The 15,203-nt window shown below is 39.8% G+C and overlaps 1 protein-coding gene across 1 annotated transcript; it reads left to right on the plus strand.

Annotated features, from left to right (window-relative positions):
• Positions 1–11,066: 11,066 nt before the first annotated feature.
• DEFB127 (defensin beta 127) lies at positions 11,067–12,960 on the plus strand. Its single transcript, XM_003983666.5, has 2 exons — positions 11,067–11,175; positions 12,707–12,960. Exons 1-2 carry the CDS (start codon positions 11,067–11,069, stop codon positions 12,958–12,960), a joined length of 363 nt encoding a protein of 120 aa, XP_003983715.3.
• Positions 12,961–15,203: the final 2,243 nt, after the last annotated feature.

Raw genomic sequence — 15,203 nt, forward strand, 5'->3', positions numbered from 1 at the left:
GCACCCCTATTTTGTATATTTCTTCAGTCTCCTACTGAATTATTGAGTTATTTACTAATTTATGGCCCGTCATCAACACCATAGTGTCCATATAGTCCTAACACCTTGATCTTGTTCATGGCTATGTCCTGACCTACTAGACCAGTGCCTTGCACATGGTGGATGCTCAATAAAACCTTGAGAACACGTGGTTCATGCAGTCATCTCAATAAATATGAGAAGGTCACACAATATAAATCAGTAGTCTTCAAAGTGGGATACCAGCTACAAAAAGGATTTCCAAGGTGTGCACATTGAGAACTTAAGGAAATAGATTTTTAGACCCTTGATTTCTGAATGTCTTATCATGATCAGAGAATTCTTAACAGGCTTTTCTTTTCTACCTCCACCTTCTCAGTTTCTCTTCTCCCACTCTGAAAAGAAAACTTAACCTCTCACCCATCCTTTATCTGACAATCATGGATTGCCCAGAGTGGACAAATCTCCAAGTGTCAAATCAGTGGATAATTGAAATCTTTGTGCTAGTGTTCACAAGATGAGTAATCATAGACTTTGGGTAACAGATCTTTTGGAAATCCAAGTGACTCAAATTTTGTTTATCAAAGCAATGATAGCAGGAAGAATCAAGCTAATGGTGGATAGAGCTTTGAAATTAAGCTTTTTTGAAGCTTAATAATAGCTTACTAAAGAATTTTTGGCATATAACTTGTAAGGAGCTAAAAAAAGCTGTGTGATCTACTATCTGTGTATTATCTATCTATCTATCTATCTATCTATCTATCTATCTATCTATCATCTATCATCTGTCTATCATCTACCTGATGCCTAATCTTCCAACTTTTACATCTACCTATTGATACAAATAAGATCTTTCAGTGTTTACATTTTTCAAAATAAAAACTGGGAAAAAAAAGTTGATGCTGACTTTCACCTCGTTCCAGTAAAAAGTAGTATTTATCTAAACTAGTAGAAAGAGGGGATGGGGTTCCTGGGTGGCTCAGTCGGTTAGGCGGCGACTTCGGCTCAGGTCATGATCTCATAGTCCATGAGTTTGAGCCCCACATTGGGCTCTGTGCTGATAGCTCAGAGCCTGGAGCCTGCTTCGGATTCTGTGTCTCCCTCTCTCTCTGCCCTTCCCCTGCTAATACTCTGTCTCTCTCTGTCTCAAAAATAAGTAAAAACAAAACAAAACAAAAACAAAAACATTAAAAAAAATTTTTTTTAAGAAAGAGGGGCGCCTGGGTGGCTCAGTTGGTTGGGCAGCCGACTTGGGCTCAAGTCATGATCTCGCAGTTTGTGAGTTCGAGCCCCATGTCAGCTCTGTGCTGACAGCTCAGAGCCTGGAGCCTACTTCAGATTCTGTGTCTCCCTCTCTCTCTACTCCCTTGCTCATGCTCTGTGTCTCTCTGTCTCTTAATAATAAATAAACGTTAAAAAAATTAAAAAATAAAATAAACTAATAGAAAGGAAGCACAATCTATTTACTAACAAGATGCATTTACAGTAAAACAAAGTTATTTTTGGTTGATAATTATTTGTCATGTTTGACAATACATTTATGCATCTTTAATCAATTTTGTTCCAAATATTGCAATGATGGTTCAATCTTGAATATGTTGTTAAACATTTAGAGCTTTATGTTCATGGAGATTTTACAATAAATCACAATATATATCCATCTTTTGTTACAGGCAAATATGATAGAACGATCAACAATAGACTTTTAAACATAAAAATATATTACATTAAGATTTAATTTTGGGGGCGCCTGGGTGGCGCAGTCGGTTAAGCTTCCAACTTCAGCCAGGTCACGATCTCGCGGTCCGTGAGTTCGAGCCCCGCGTCGGGCTCTGGGCTGATGGCTCAGAGCCTGGAGCCTGCTTCCGATTCTGTGTCTCCCTCTCTCTCTGCCCCTCCCCCGTTCATGCTCTGTCTCTCTCTGTCTCAAAAATAAATAAACGTTAAAAAAAAAAAAAAAGATTTAATTTTGTGGGGAGGGTGGAATAAAAACTTAAACTGGTGGAATAAAAATTTAAAGAGAAAAAAACGATGTAATGTTTCTAACTGCCTTTCTAAAAAGCTTTTCATATTTATTAAATGAATAATTGCCATTATTATCTATTCAGATTGAATTGAAAAACTAAATTGTAATTTTTACATGTCAATTCTTATAATACACCAGTAATCATATCTTTTTATTATATACATTTATGATGAAATATTTTATTTTTCCGTTTTAAATAGTGTTAGGAAAACCACACCCTCAAAATTCAAAAAAGTTTGAAGACCACTCCTAAAACGTGATATAAGGCTTCAAACGTTACCTGACACAGACCCCACCAATCATTCCATTTTTCCACAATTCCTAGATATTACATTTTCATGAATATATGCTTTCTCCATCATTCAGCATGATAATCTTCATATTCTTTTTATCTTTGTCCTTAAGGATCCCCCGTAGCTCAATAACCCATCACTTCACTACATGGGAACTGACCTCCAAATTGCTGCTATCTTCATATATAAACATAATATTTGCATTTGGTTTCTTTTTGTAGTTTCTAGCTCCAGTCTGAAATTCCCCATCTCTTGGGGCGCCTGCGTGGCTCAGTCGGTTAAGTGCCCAACTTGGGTTCAGGTCATGATCTTACCATTCATGGGTTCGAGCCCTGCATCAGGCTCTGTGCTGACAGCTCAGAGCCTGGCGTCTGCTTTGGATTCTGTGTCTCCCTCTCTCTCTGCCCCACCCCTGCTCACACTCCATCTCTCTCTCTGTGTCAAAAATAAATAAACATTAAAAAAATTTTTTTCAAATGAAATTCCCCATCTCTTGAGCTATACTGCCCATGTTACATATATGATTTGATATGTTAGACATATATTTCCTCCATTCTCTGGGTTTCTTTTTCATTTTATTGATCGTGTCTTTTACAATATAACAGTTTTTAATTTTGATGAAGTTCCATTTATCTTTTTTGCTTTTGGTGTCATGTCTAAGAAATTATTGCCTAACTTAAGGTCATGAGGATTTACACCTGTGTTTTCTTCTAAAGGTTTTATGGTTTTAGCTCCTACATTTATTTAATTGATCCATTTTAATTTACTTTTTTGTAGGATGTCTATTAGGTCCATTCAGTCTAAAGCATGGTTCAATTCCAAATTTTTAAAACTGATTTTCTCTCTCAATGACCTATCCATTGCTGAAAATGGGGGTACTGAAGTGCCCTGTTGTCATAATCTTGTCTATTTCTCCCTTCTGACATGTTAATATTTGCTTAATACATTTAGGTCCTCCAACGTTGGTTGTATATATATTTATAATTATTATATCTTCTTGATGTACTGACACCTTTACCATTATATAATGACCTTCTATGTCTCTTACTACCAGTTTTGGCCAACAGCCTATGCCCCCATTTTCTTTTGGTTTCCACTTGCATGAAATGTCTTCTTCCATCCCTTCACTCTGAGCATATATGTGTTCTTAAAGCTGAAGTGGGTCTCTGGGAGGCAGCATACAGTTGGGTCTGGTTTTTTATAAACCTCTAGCTATTTTGTGCCTTTTGATTGGGTAATTAAAAACCATTTATCTTTAGAGTGATCATTGATATGCAAGAACTTACTACTGCCATCTTATTGATTGCTTTCTGGTTGTTCTGTATTTCCATTGCTCCTTTTTTCCCCTCTGTTTCTAACTACTTTTGTAAGTTGCTGATTTGCCCTGGTGGTGTGGTCTGTTCTCCCCCTTCTCCCTCCTTTTTTTTATCCTTTATGAACCTACTTTAGATGTTTGCTTTGTGGTTTTCTTGAGGCTTACATAAAACCTCTCATAGATAAAACAGTCCATTTTATGATGATAGGAACTTAATCTGCATTCACCTATAAAGTCTCCTCCCTTTTTCTCCTCCCCTTTTATATTTTTGATGTCACAATGTACCTTTTATGCTGTGAATTCATTAGCAAATTATAGTAACTATAGTTATTTTTACCACGCTTTTTCTTTAACCTTTATACTTTAGTTAAGTGGTTCATATACCACCCTATTATAAAATTAGAGTTTTCTTTTTTTTTTTTTTCAACGTTTATTTATTTTTGGGACAGAGAGAGACAGAGCATGAACGGGGGAGGGGCAGAGAGAGAAGGAGACACAGAATCGGAAACAGGCTCCAGGCTCTGAGCCATCAGCCCAGAGCCCGACGCGGGTCTCGAACTCACGGACCGCGAGATCGTGACCTGGCTGAAGTCGGACGCTTAACCGGCTGCGCCACCCAGGCACCCCAAAATTAGAGTTTTCTATATCTGACTAACATTTTCCAGCTTTAGCAGTGGGCTGACTACTGTCATATGTTGTCATGTTGCTGATTAGCATCTTTTCATTTCAGTTTGGAGAACTCCTATCAGCAGCACTTCTTGCAAGGCAGGTCTAGTGGTGAAGAACTTCCTCACCTTTTGTTTGTCTGGGGAAGTCTTTATTTCCACCTCATATTTTGTCGTGACTGGTGCGACAAACACCGAGGTCAGGGTCCTGAGGGTAGGGGAATGCAAGAAAAAAAGAGAGAAGAGAAAGTTTGGGAACAGGAGGGTCCCCTGGGCTGATGGCCCAAGTGACGGCTTTATTGTTGCTGTACACAATCTTTTATAATATAAGACTCTTATGGATCAGGTCATTCTAAGAATAATCAGGTTTCACATAATCACTGCCAACCAAAACATTTAGTTCTGTTTCTTGTGAATTTTCTAGACGGGTCACAACAAGACCTTGTTGATAAGATTGCTAGCAAAACACAATTCCCATGTTTGTTTCTATCTGACTCGGGATAGAAAAAGGGAGGTAGTATTACTGCCAACACCTGCAGACCACAGGCTTCAGGAATTAACTTTCTCAGCCTTGACAAGGCTTTCGTATGCCCTTGAAAGTGGGGGAATGGGAGGGGGAACCACCGGGTTGGCTAAGTCAACAGGAAACATTGCTCGACCCGGTCTCAGCCTGGCACCGGGGCCCGACCCCCCACAATATCTGAAGGACAATTTTGCCAGATATTCTTGGCAGGAGATTTTAAACCTTTCATCACTTTGCGTATGTCACTCCACTGTCCCCTTAGGGATTCTGCTGAGAAATCTACTGACAGCCTAATGGGGTTTCCTTTGTAGATTACACTCTTCACTTACTGGATGCCTTTTGGGATTTTCTTTGTATCTTTGATTTTGAATAGTTTTATTATATTATGTTTTGGAGGTCTTTTGGCCTTGAGATAATAGGGCAATCTATTTAATAGCTTTGTGAATTTGGATGTCTAAGTCTTTCCCCAGGTTGGGCAGTTTTCAACTATTATTTCTTTAAATAAGATTTCTGTCCCCTTCTCCCTCTCTTCTCTCTCTAGATTCCCGATTATTCCAACATTTCCCCTTTGATTCAGTCCCATAGAATGTGTAAGCCTTCTTCACTTTATTCTTTTTTCTTTGTTCTCTTCTGTGTTCAAAATTCCTATCCCCTAAGTCACTTATAATATCTTCCATCTGCTCTCTTCTCAAAAAGATGTTCTCTGTTATATTCTTAATTCATTGAATTCTTTAGCTCCAGAATTTCTATTTGGGTCTTTTTTTAGGGTCTACCTCTTTGACAAAGAGTTCATTTTGTTCCTGTATTTTTTTTCCTTGAGATCATTGAACTGTCTTACTAAGTTTTCTTTAGCTCATTAAGTGTCTTCAAAACAGCTATTTTGAATTCTTTATCAACTCAATTGCAGTATTCTCTAACTTTGAGCTCAGCGTTGGAGAATTATGGATATCTTATGGTGATGGCCTATTTATTTGATTCTTCACGTTCCCACATTTTTGCACCGTTGCTTTCACATGTGAAGCAGCAGAAACCTCCTTAAATCTCTACTGGTTGTCTTCCCATGTGGTATTCCTCCTTGGTGTCAGTTTACCTGGTGTTTCCTAGGTTGTGCACAGGTAGACCAGCACCACTCTTCTTGTTCCATCTTGTGACAGGATTTTTAAGCTTTTATTGTTTTCTCTTGTTAGAACTCACCAGTGTAGCTGCTGGAAACCTCCCTTTAGATTCCAGAAGGTGGCACTGCTGCTCCAGTTTGTGGCTTCTCCTTGCCCAAAGACCTGGGTAGGAACTGCTGTGGCTCCCGTGAGCCACACAAAGATCTGGCTGTGGGGGGTGGGAAGGGGGGTTGTGGGCTTAGCACTGGGTGCACATGGGTGCGGGTGGACCAGGAGAGTCTCCAGTGGGATACTCCCAGAGGTTTGTAGGCAGACTTCCTAGCAGAAGCGTTTTAATAGCGTTTTAATATTCTTATCTGCTTTCTTCCGCGTCTCTCCCCCCAACCCCACCTCCGGCATGGGGTTCTTTTCTCAGTACTCTGGGTTCTTCTGAAGAGAAACAAGTTTCTCCAGCCACAACCCATACAACTAGGGTAACTGGGCACTAACTCACTGCTTTCCACCCAATGCCCCCAACGCTGGGCAGCTTAGCCCTGTGCAGTATCACCCTAGGTGATTTCTGGTAAAATTCCCCTCCACCGTGTCCAAACTGATATCCTTCCCACTCTGCTGCTGTGCTAAGCCCAGGCAGTTGTTTTGTGGCTTTTTGTTTGTTTTGTTTTGTAATGCAAGTGCCTGAGTGAAGCTTTGATTGCTGAGGCATCCACTTCAAAGAGGCAGCCAATTCAACAAAGGCTATCTCTAATAAACACATTGCCAGCCACGGAGCTAGAAAAAGAGCCCCCCCCCCCCCCCTTCAATGAGTTTCCTTTGTTTCAGAGATTTTGGTTGAATTTGAAAACTAACCAGTTGGGACACTAGTTTTTTCTCTCCCCATGCTTTAAATTCCTGCTCTTATGTTTTAAATTCACCTAGTTAGACCATAATACCCTAGGCCCCAATAAAAGCAGAACCCCAGAACCCTGTGTGCACTCTCTCTATCAAAGACTTTGCTATGCAGCCTCAGGTGTGCTATGTAATTTCCATGCTCTATAAGTAATGAGACTTTATTTTTTCAAAGTTTCCTGATGGTTATTGCTGAAGGGCACCTTGGAATCATAACCACAAGGGCTCGTCCAACCACAACACCAGTAACTGACAGGCTGAGACTGGCACACGCAATACACCTTCAGGTAGGCTGGATTTCTACAAATTCTCTATAGACTGGTTTGCAATTTGTAGACAATCATATAAATGACATTGTTCTTAGCAGTGATTTTTTAAATAGGACACCAAAAGAACAAGGAACAAAACCAAAAATTAACAAGTGGGATTATATCAAACTTAAAAGGTTCTGCATGGCAAAAGAAACTATCAACAAAATGAAAAAGGCAACCTACAGAATGGAAGAAAATATTTGCAAACCATATATCAGAAAAGGGGTTAAGATCCAAAATATATAAATAATGCATACGACTCAATGACAGAAAAACAAACAATCTAATTTTAAAATAGAGAGGGGAATTAAATAGACATTTTTCCAAAGAAGACATCCAAATGGCCAACAGACCCATGAAGATGCTCAAGATTATTAATCATCAGGGAACTACAAATCAAAACCACAGTGAGATATAACCTCACACTTGTTGGAATGGCTGTCATCAGGAAGACAAGAAATAACAAATGTTGACATTAACAACTCAGGCAACAACAGATGTTGGCAAGGATGCGGAGAAAGAGGATCTCTTTTGCACTGCTGGTGGGAATGCAAACTGGTGCAGCCACTCTGGAAAACGGTACGGAGGTTCCTCAAAAAATTAAAAACAGAACTATCCTATGACCCAGCAAATGCACTATTAGGAATTTATCCAAGGGATACAGGAGTGCTGTTTCGAAGGGACACATGCACCCCCACGTTTATAGCAGCACTATCAACAATAGCCAAAGTATGGAAAGAGCCCAAATGTCCATCGATGGATGAATGGATAAAGAAGATGTGGTAAATAATTTGACAATAAATTATATTCATAAAAAAAGATGTGACACACACACACACACACACACACACACACTATGGAATATTACTCAGCAATCAAAAAAGAATGAAATCTTGCCACTTGCAACAGTGTGGATGGAACTAGAGTGTGTATTATGCTAAGCAAAGTAAGTCATTCAGAGAAAGACAAGTATCGTAGGACTTCACTCATATGTGGATTTAAGACACAAAACAGATGAACATAAGGGAAGGGGAGCAAAAATAATATAAAAACAGAGAGGGAGACAAACCATAAGAGACTCTTAAATACAGCACACAAACTGAGAGTTGCTGGCAGGGTGTCTGGTGGGGGGAAGGGCTAAACAAGTGAGGGGTATTAATTAAGGAGGGCACTTGTTAGGATGAGCACTGGGTGTTATACGTAAGTGATGAATCACTGAATTCTATTCCTGAACTTACTATTGCACTATATGTTAACTAACTTGGATTTAAATTTTTAAAAAATTAAAAAAAAAAAAACACATCAATGATGTCTTCCAGTCCTTTTGAAAGTTGCTTGTGTTACTGCCAAGTAATCACCTTCTCAGTAACCCTCCCTCCCAAACTCTTATATACCTTCTGATAAATTCCAAAGTGCTTAGTACGTGTGGTTTTACTTTTGTTGGGAATTAACGAAGAGTTTTGCATCGGGGAGGCTGGATATGGTGCAAGTAAGAATTAGCAAATGAAGATAGAGAATTCTGAAAGCCGGTGTATCCTAAGAATGTGAACATCTGGAACCCGCAGAGATTTGAAGAATCCTAGACTTTCAAAAGCCATGCAATTGATGTAAGTCTGGGACAGTTTTATCACATCTTTCCTGCTAATCAGGAAAACCCCGTAAGGTGATATCTGGATTAAACAATAAAGGTATTTTTGTTCTATTAAGGAAAAAATTATAAATGGTATGCATGTTTTCAGATGTTTTCTTTAGACAGTAGTAATGCCACTGGTTATTTCCTTTCTTGTGTTCGGTTTTTATTTCCTGATTCTTGTAAATAATGCACACGCTATACAAGAAAACTATTTTTCAACGTTTATTTATTTTTGAGACAGAGAGAGACAGAGCATGAACAGGGGAGGGGCAGAGAGAGAGGGAGACAGAGAATCCGAAGCAGGCTCCAGGCTCTGAGCTGGCAGCACAGAGCCCGACGCGGGGCTCAAACTCACGAACTACGAGATCATGACCTGAGCCGAAGTCGGACGCTTAACCGACTGAGCCACCCAGGCGCCCCAAGAAAACTATTCTTCAAATCTATTTTTAATTGACATAAAAAGAAAAACTTTTTAACTCTTGCAAACAAACACAACCTCCCTGGCTGACCCATTTAAATAATCAAATAATTTACTCTCCTAACTCTTCGACTCGACAGAGCATGATAGGTGAGTTATCCAGAAATATATTACACTTATGTCTTTTTATAAGAAGTACATTAAAAATGTTGTACTTTTCCTAAGAAACATCATGTTCTTTATTCATCCCATCTTGCACATGGGAATATGTACTTTTTTAGCCCTAAGGGAGTCTGGGGAAAGGAAGACTCTCTATGGAATCAATCTAGAAGATCATGTTCATAGACTCTCTGGCAGCAGGGGACAGAAAAGACACACACACGCGTGCACGCACACACGCACACGTGGGCACACACACGCGTGCACACATGCAAGCACACACACAGTATTGAAGTGGGAGTATGGAGACACCACTTTTTCTAAGATGCAGTCTTAATGTTACCTGTGGGACAAAAGAATGTGAATTTTCTAATCACAGAATTGTCAAATCAACTTATCAGCCCCACTTTGTTTATATTTCTGTCTCTAACCAGAAGAAAGTCCGTGATCTACTTCAATAGCTCTCTGGCCAATAACTAGGGCTCCTATGTTCTTCTTCTTTTAGTCCTTTAATTCCTTGGACACCACAATCCTACATTAACACAATTAATGTTGTGTACATTTCTGAATTTAGATAGACAAGTGTTGCCGGTGGCATTACACAAACGCATACGTTGATACTACCATAAATTCATGGAGATCACTCTCAATTAGTTCATCTACACTGTCCAGATACTATCGTATCGAATGCTTACAGCCAGAGCCTGAGTGAGAGACTCTTAAGTTAAGGGATGAGCGTAGAGATGGTTTAGAGATGGCATAATCTCCAGAAGCTTATTCTGTCGATATCAGTGCCCTGGTTGGGATCTAAAATGAGTTTCCATGATTCAAAATTATTTATTCATTGATCTTAGATACGAACATGACTAAAAGCAATTCAAAGGAAAGTCTTATCTTTCAAATGAGTTATAACGCAAGAGAAATCAAAGCCTGGGTAACAAAATCATTCGTATAATTTCCAATACCTGCACTAATAGGAAATGTGTTGCTAAAGTAGCATATCCCCCAGAAGAAGTCTCCCCCAACCTCCTCCAAGAGAGAGCCACTGAGATCCATGGACAAGGGGAATCTTCCCAGAGAACAGAATGGAAAAAATACAAATCGAAGAATTCTCTATGTTGGCAGGAGAGAAACCCTTGCTATTGTCCATCAGGACAATGCTATATGCTGTGTTACCTCTGTCTTTTCTCCCCCTTTCTGCTGTTTCTAGATGAAATTGTATTGTAGTCACCCTATTATTCCTCTGTCATTGTATATTGCTTGTCTGTGAGTCATTAAATATATCCAGGATGTGAGGATGAAAGTGGGCTGCCATTTGGACAGACTGAAGTGATAGACACAACACCCAGAGATGCTACACTTAGCTGAATGCTGCAAATGGAGAATGCTTCACTGTTTGTATTCTTTTATTCATAACTAGATGTGAGCACATGTCTACCTTGGTCTCACAGGGCAGACAGCCAAAGTACAGAAAGCACAGATTATTCTCACCGGTAGTCTACAGCCGACAGAAAGCATCAGATAAGATGGGGTAGAACATGCCGTGTCTCTGAATTCCACGTGGGGGAAAAGTGGGCAACCTCAAATTTCCTGTGCCCGCCCACATGGTACGAAGTCCACAGTTCAGAAGTTTGGGAACACACTTCGTATCATGCCATCCGTTCTAGTCTGGTGCATAAGAATCCAAGTCTCTGAGGAAGGTGACATGGTGTGCAACCCACTGGACAAAGAGCTTTGGCTGCCACCTCCTGTGGCAAGCCTGGCCATGAAGCTCCTCCTAATCATTGCAATTCTGCTGTTCCAGAAGTCCACAGGTAATCCAGAGCTTTCCAGGGACTCACCCAAATCAACAATGGGATGGAGTATTTCTAAGAACCAAGGGAATTTCATAAGTCATGGCAGGAGAAGATAGGCCCCCTTGGGATGGCTGAAGTCTACCCAACCTCACCAGAAATTCCCTCTCCCTGATGCCTTCTACCATGGTACTGTTCTTTAAAAAAAAAAAAAAAAAAAGTATTGACAGAGCTGAAAAGAGGCCATAATTTCCTCTGGGAAGGTGTCATTATAGAAAGGAGTGAGACCATATCTAGGAATGCCCCTATTTATTAGGATACAGTTTTTACTCTGCCACCTAGCCATATTTTCTTCCACTCCAATATATATTTTAGTCTACAGTGTGTGGATAGTGGAAGAAGCAGAAACTTTGGAGTCAGGTGTGAGATTATGCCTTCAATATCTACTGGCTGGTCAACTTTGGATAAATGGTAAAGGCTCTCTGAGCTTCAGTTCCCTCATTGTGGAGATAATGACACCTGGATCATAGGGGCTTTATTAAATAACATTTGTAAAACATCCAGCATAAGGCTTGGCCCATACTAAAAATGTAAAAATTCATTTTCTTTCCTCTTTCAAAAGCAGATCTCTTACATTTGGCTCTTACTATAGGATTAGAAGTGGTCCGTCCCCAGCCCCTCAAACTCCTAAGAATCAAAGGAATTCTGGAATCTGGGGTTGGAGGCAGCATCTTTGTTTTCAGTCTTCATCTTCTGGGGTCTATCTCAGGGGATTATATAAGTCCAGAAGCCAAAACCTGAATATCTTAACTCTGTAGATCACTAAAAGTATTTAGGTTCACTAAAGAAAAGGCTATATATCAAGGTGAGCAAAGTCTGGGACTCAACATTGGAGAAACTCTCGCTCTAGAGGTGGAAGAGGAATGAGGACTCAGAGAGGAGTAAAACAAGTTCAAGATTATTATGATGACATAGAAGTCAAAGGAAGACCTGCACTGGCAAAAATGTGCAATGCTGAGAATCGGGGAGGAGTATTACTGAGGGAAAAAAAAACACCTGACTGAACAACAAGACAGTCTTTCTTGATCATGGTAGGAGTATGAACCCAAGAACACAGTCTGACTCAGACAGAAATACAGAGTAACAAATACTATTCTCTGGGCATTACAGGTGGACAGTGGTAGAGAAGTGGTGCCCTGCGGCACCCAAACAGTGGCAGATGTGCTGAGGTTCCCAGATGGAGTAATAGTTCCATACCCTGCAATCAAAGCTTCCGTTCCTTTATTTTCCCAACAAGAGCTGATGCTTTGGGGGGAGTCCATTGGATGTTGGATGGAAGCCCAAAACCCAGGAGGAAATAAATATGAGCGATCAGTTAGACATAAACACTGAGATCTACCTTCTTGGAGCATCCTCCATAGGATATTATGAGTATATGCCTGCAGGTTTTCCATACACCTAATCCCTACAAACATCCTCTGTCTTCCCCATGACCAAAGTTGCCTTTTAGTCTCAAACACTGATCTTGGCCTATTGTTCTTTATATGCACAGTAACTGAACAACTTAAGAGATGCTGGGGTGAATATATACGAGGATATTGCAGGAAAATATGCAAAATAAGTGAAATACGTGAAGTACTATGTGAGAATGGGAGATACTGTTGCCTCAATATCGTGGAATTGGAAGCACGTAAAAAAATTACAAAGCCATCTCGTCCAAAGCCAAGGACATATGCAATGACTTTCCCTCAAGATTATGATATAAACATAGAAAATTATTCAAGACCCAAGGCAAACTCTACATGAATCAAGCACAATTTTCTGTTCCTTTACTTCTTAACCTATTCTAATAAAGTAAGCTGAAGAGGTCCACATCTTCTTCCTTCTGATTCCTTGACACTCCCCCTCCAGAATGACCTTACAGTAGATTCTAATAAAGCTCATTGCCAGTTTTCTGACTTGTTTGTTCTTTAATCAGAGATCGAACACTCAATACACCAAGTGATGAACTGATAAGGACAACTCAGAACCTCTCCCTTAGAAAGGGGATATAACCAGCACATAAAAAACTGTAGCAAGAAACTCAAGGAAGTTGTCATGGAATTCAGGAGAGGGAAAGGTGAAGCCAAGTATTCAGGGAAAATCGCAAGTGAATTTAAGATTAAAGTGGTGCCTTATAAAATGTGTATGATTTCAACCGGTAAGTGTTAGTGAGAAGGCAATTTGCATGAACAGAACAAAATCAACAAATGGAAGGAACAGGACGTTTCAGAAGAATATACATGCACTTTGTTTGGTTGATGAATGGGTTCCCAAAGACAATCTATGGGGTAATCTAATTTATTTAGTTCCTATGCAAAAGCAGTGAGCTGTGAAGACAGAGATGAATAAAATTCCACTACTATGGAGCTCACTATATAAGGTAGAGGCAGAAATAAATACATAACTCCAAGACATAAGTTTTTAGTTATTCCTTTGTTGTTATTTTACGTGTTACCACTAGTAATGGATCCTTTTGGAGATTGGAGTCCTTTGAAGTTTGGAGGAAACGTAAAGGACTTAGGAATTGGTTTCAATTGCAGTATTGCATGAGACTTTATTGCTGTCTTGAAATACAAGATGACATAATGATAATTCATGTATATAGTCCACCTAATTCCTAAAGATATACCTTCTGGATGTGATTCACATGAAAAATGTCCTTTCCCACTACATTTCACATTCATTTTCCAGTTTTGTTCCTTACGTCATTGCACCAAGGTAACGTCCACCACACAAATTTGTGGCATATGCTCTCTTAATCACCCTCTTATCTCCCGTTCTAGGGCTGGGGCAGGGAATACACATGAGCCCAGAGCACCTTGCAATGCCAGAAAGCCAGGAAGTGTTTTAAAACTGAGAAGGCTGGGGCATGTTAATGGGACACAGGAGTTAGGTTGAAAGAATTCTGAACGACCAAAGTTGGGATGATACGACTAATAAAATAAATAACATAGCATTGGATTGTAATACAATGTAGAAATAAAATCCAGGAGTCCATACTGATCTGAATAAATAATTAAATAAATACCTTGGCGAGAAAAGACAGATTTTCGGTGCAGAAGAATTCCTTTATATATATATATATATATATATATATATATATATATATATATATATGAAATTTATTGACAAATTGGTTTCCATACAACACCCAGTGCTCATCCCAAAAGGTGCCCTCCTCAATACCCATCACCCACCCTCTCCTCCCTCCCACCCCCCATCAACCCTCAGTTTGTTCTCAGTTTTTAACAGTCTCTTATGCTTTGGCTCTCTCCCACTCTAACCTCTTTTTTTTTTTTCCCTTCCCCTCCCCCATGGGTTCCTGTTAAGTTTCTCAGGATCCACATAAGAGTGAAACCATATGGTATCTGTCTTTCTCTGTATGGCTTATTTCACTTAGCATCACACTCTCCAGTTCCATCCACGTTGCTACAAAAGGCCATATTTCATTTTTTCTCATTGCCACGTAATATTCCATTGTGTATATAAACCACAATTTCTTTATCCATTCATCAGTTGATGGACATTTAGGCTCTTTCCATAATTTGGCTATTGTTGGGAGTGCTGCTATGAACATTGGGGTACAAGTGGCCCTATGCATCAGTACTCCTGTATCCCTTGGATAAATTCCTAGCAGTGCTATTGCTGGGTCATAGGGTAGGTCTATTTTTAATTTTCTGAGGAACCTCCACACTGCTTTCCAGAGTGGCTGCACCAATTTGCATTCCCACCAACAGTGCAAGAGGGTTCCCGTTTCTCCACATCCTCTCCAGCATCTATAGTCTCCTGATTTGTTCATTTTGGCCACTCTGACTAGCGTGAGGTGATACCTGAGTGTAGTTTTGATTTGTATTTCCCTGATGAGGAGCGACGTTGAGCATCTTTTCATGTGCCTGTTGGCCATCCGGATGTCTTCTTTAGAGAAGTGTCTATTCATGTTTTCTGCCCATTTCTTCACTGGGTTGTTTGTTTTTCGGGTGTGGAGTTTGGTGAGCTCTTTATAGATT

Source organism: Felis catus, chromosome A3 (genome assembly GCF_018350175.1).
Source record: "Felis catus isolate Fca126 chromosome A3, F.catus_Fca126_mat1.0, whole genome shotgun sequence".
Lineage (NCBI taxonomy): Eukaryota > Metazoa > Chordata > Mammalia > Carnivora > Felidae > Felis > Felis catus.

Coding starts and splice junctions, on each gene's coding strand:
- DEFB127 (XM_003983666.5), top strand. CDS start 11,067: ATGGTGTGCAACCCACTGGACAAAGAGCTTTGGCTGCCACCTCCTGTG. Junction 11,176..12,706: donor GCTGTTCCAGAAGTCCACAG/GTAATCCAGAGC, acceptor TTATATGCACAG/TAACTGAACAACTTAAGAGA.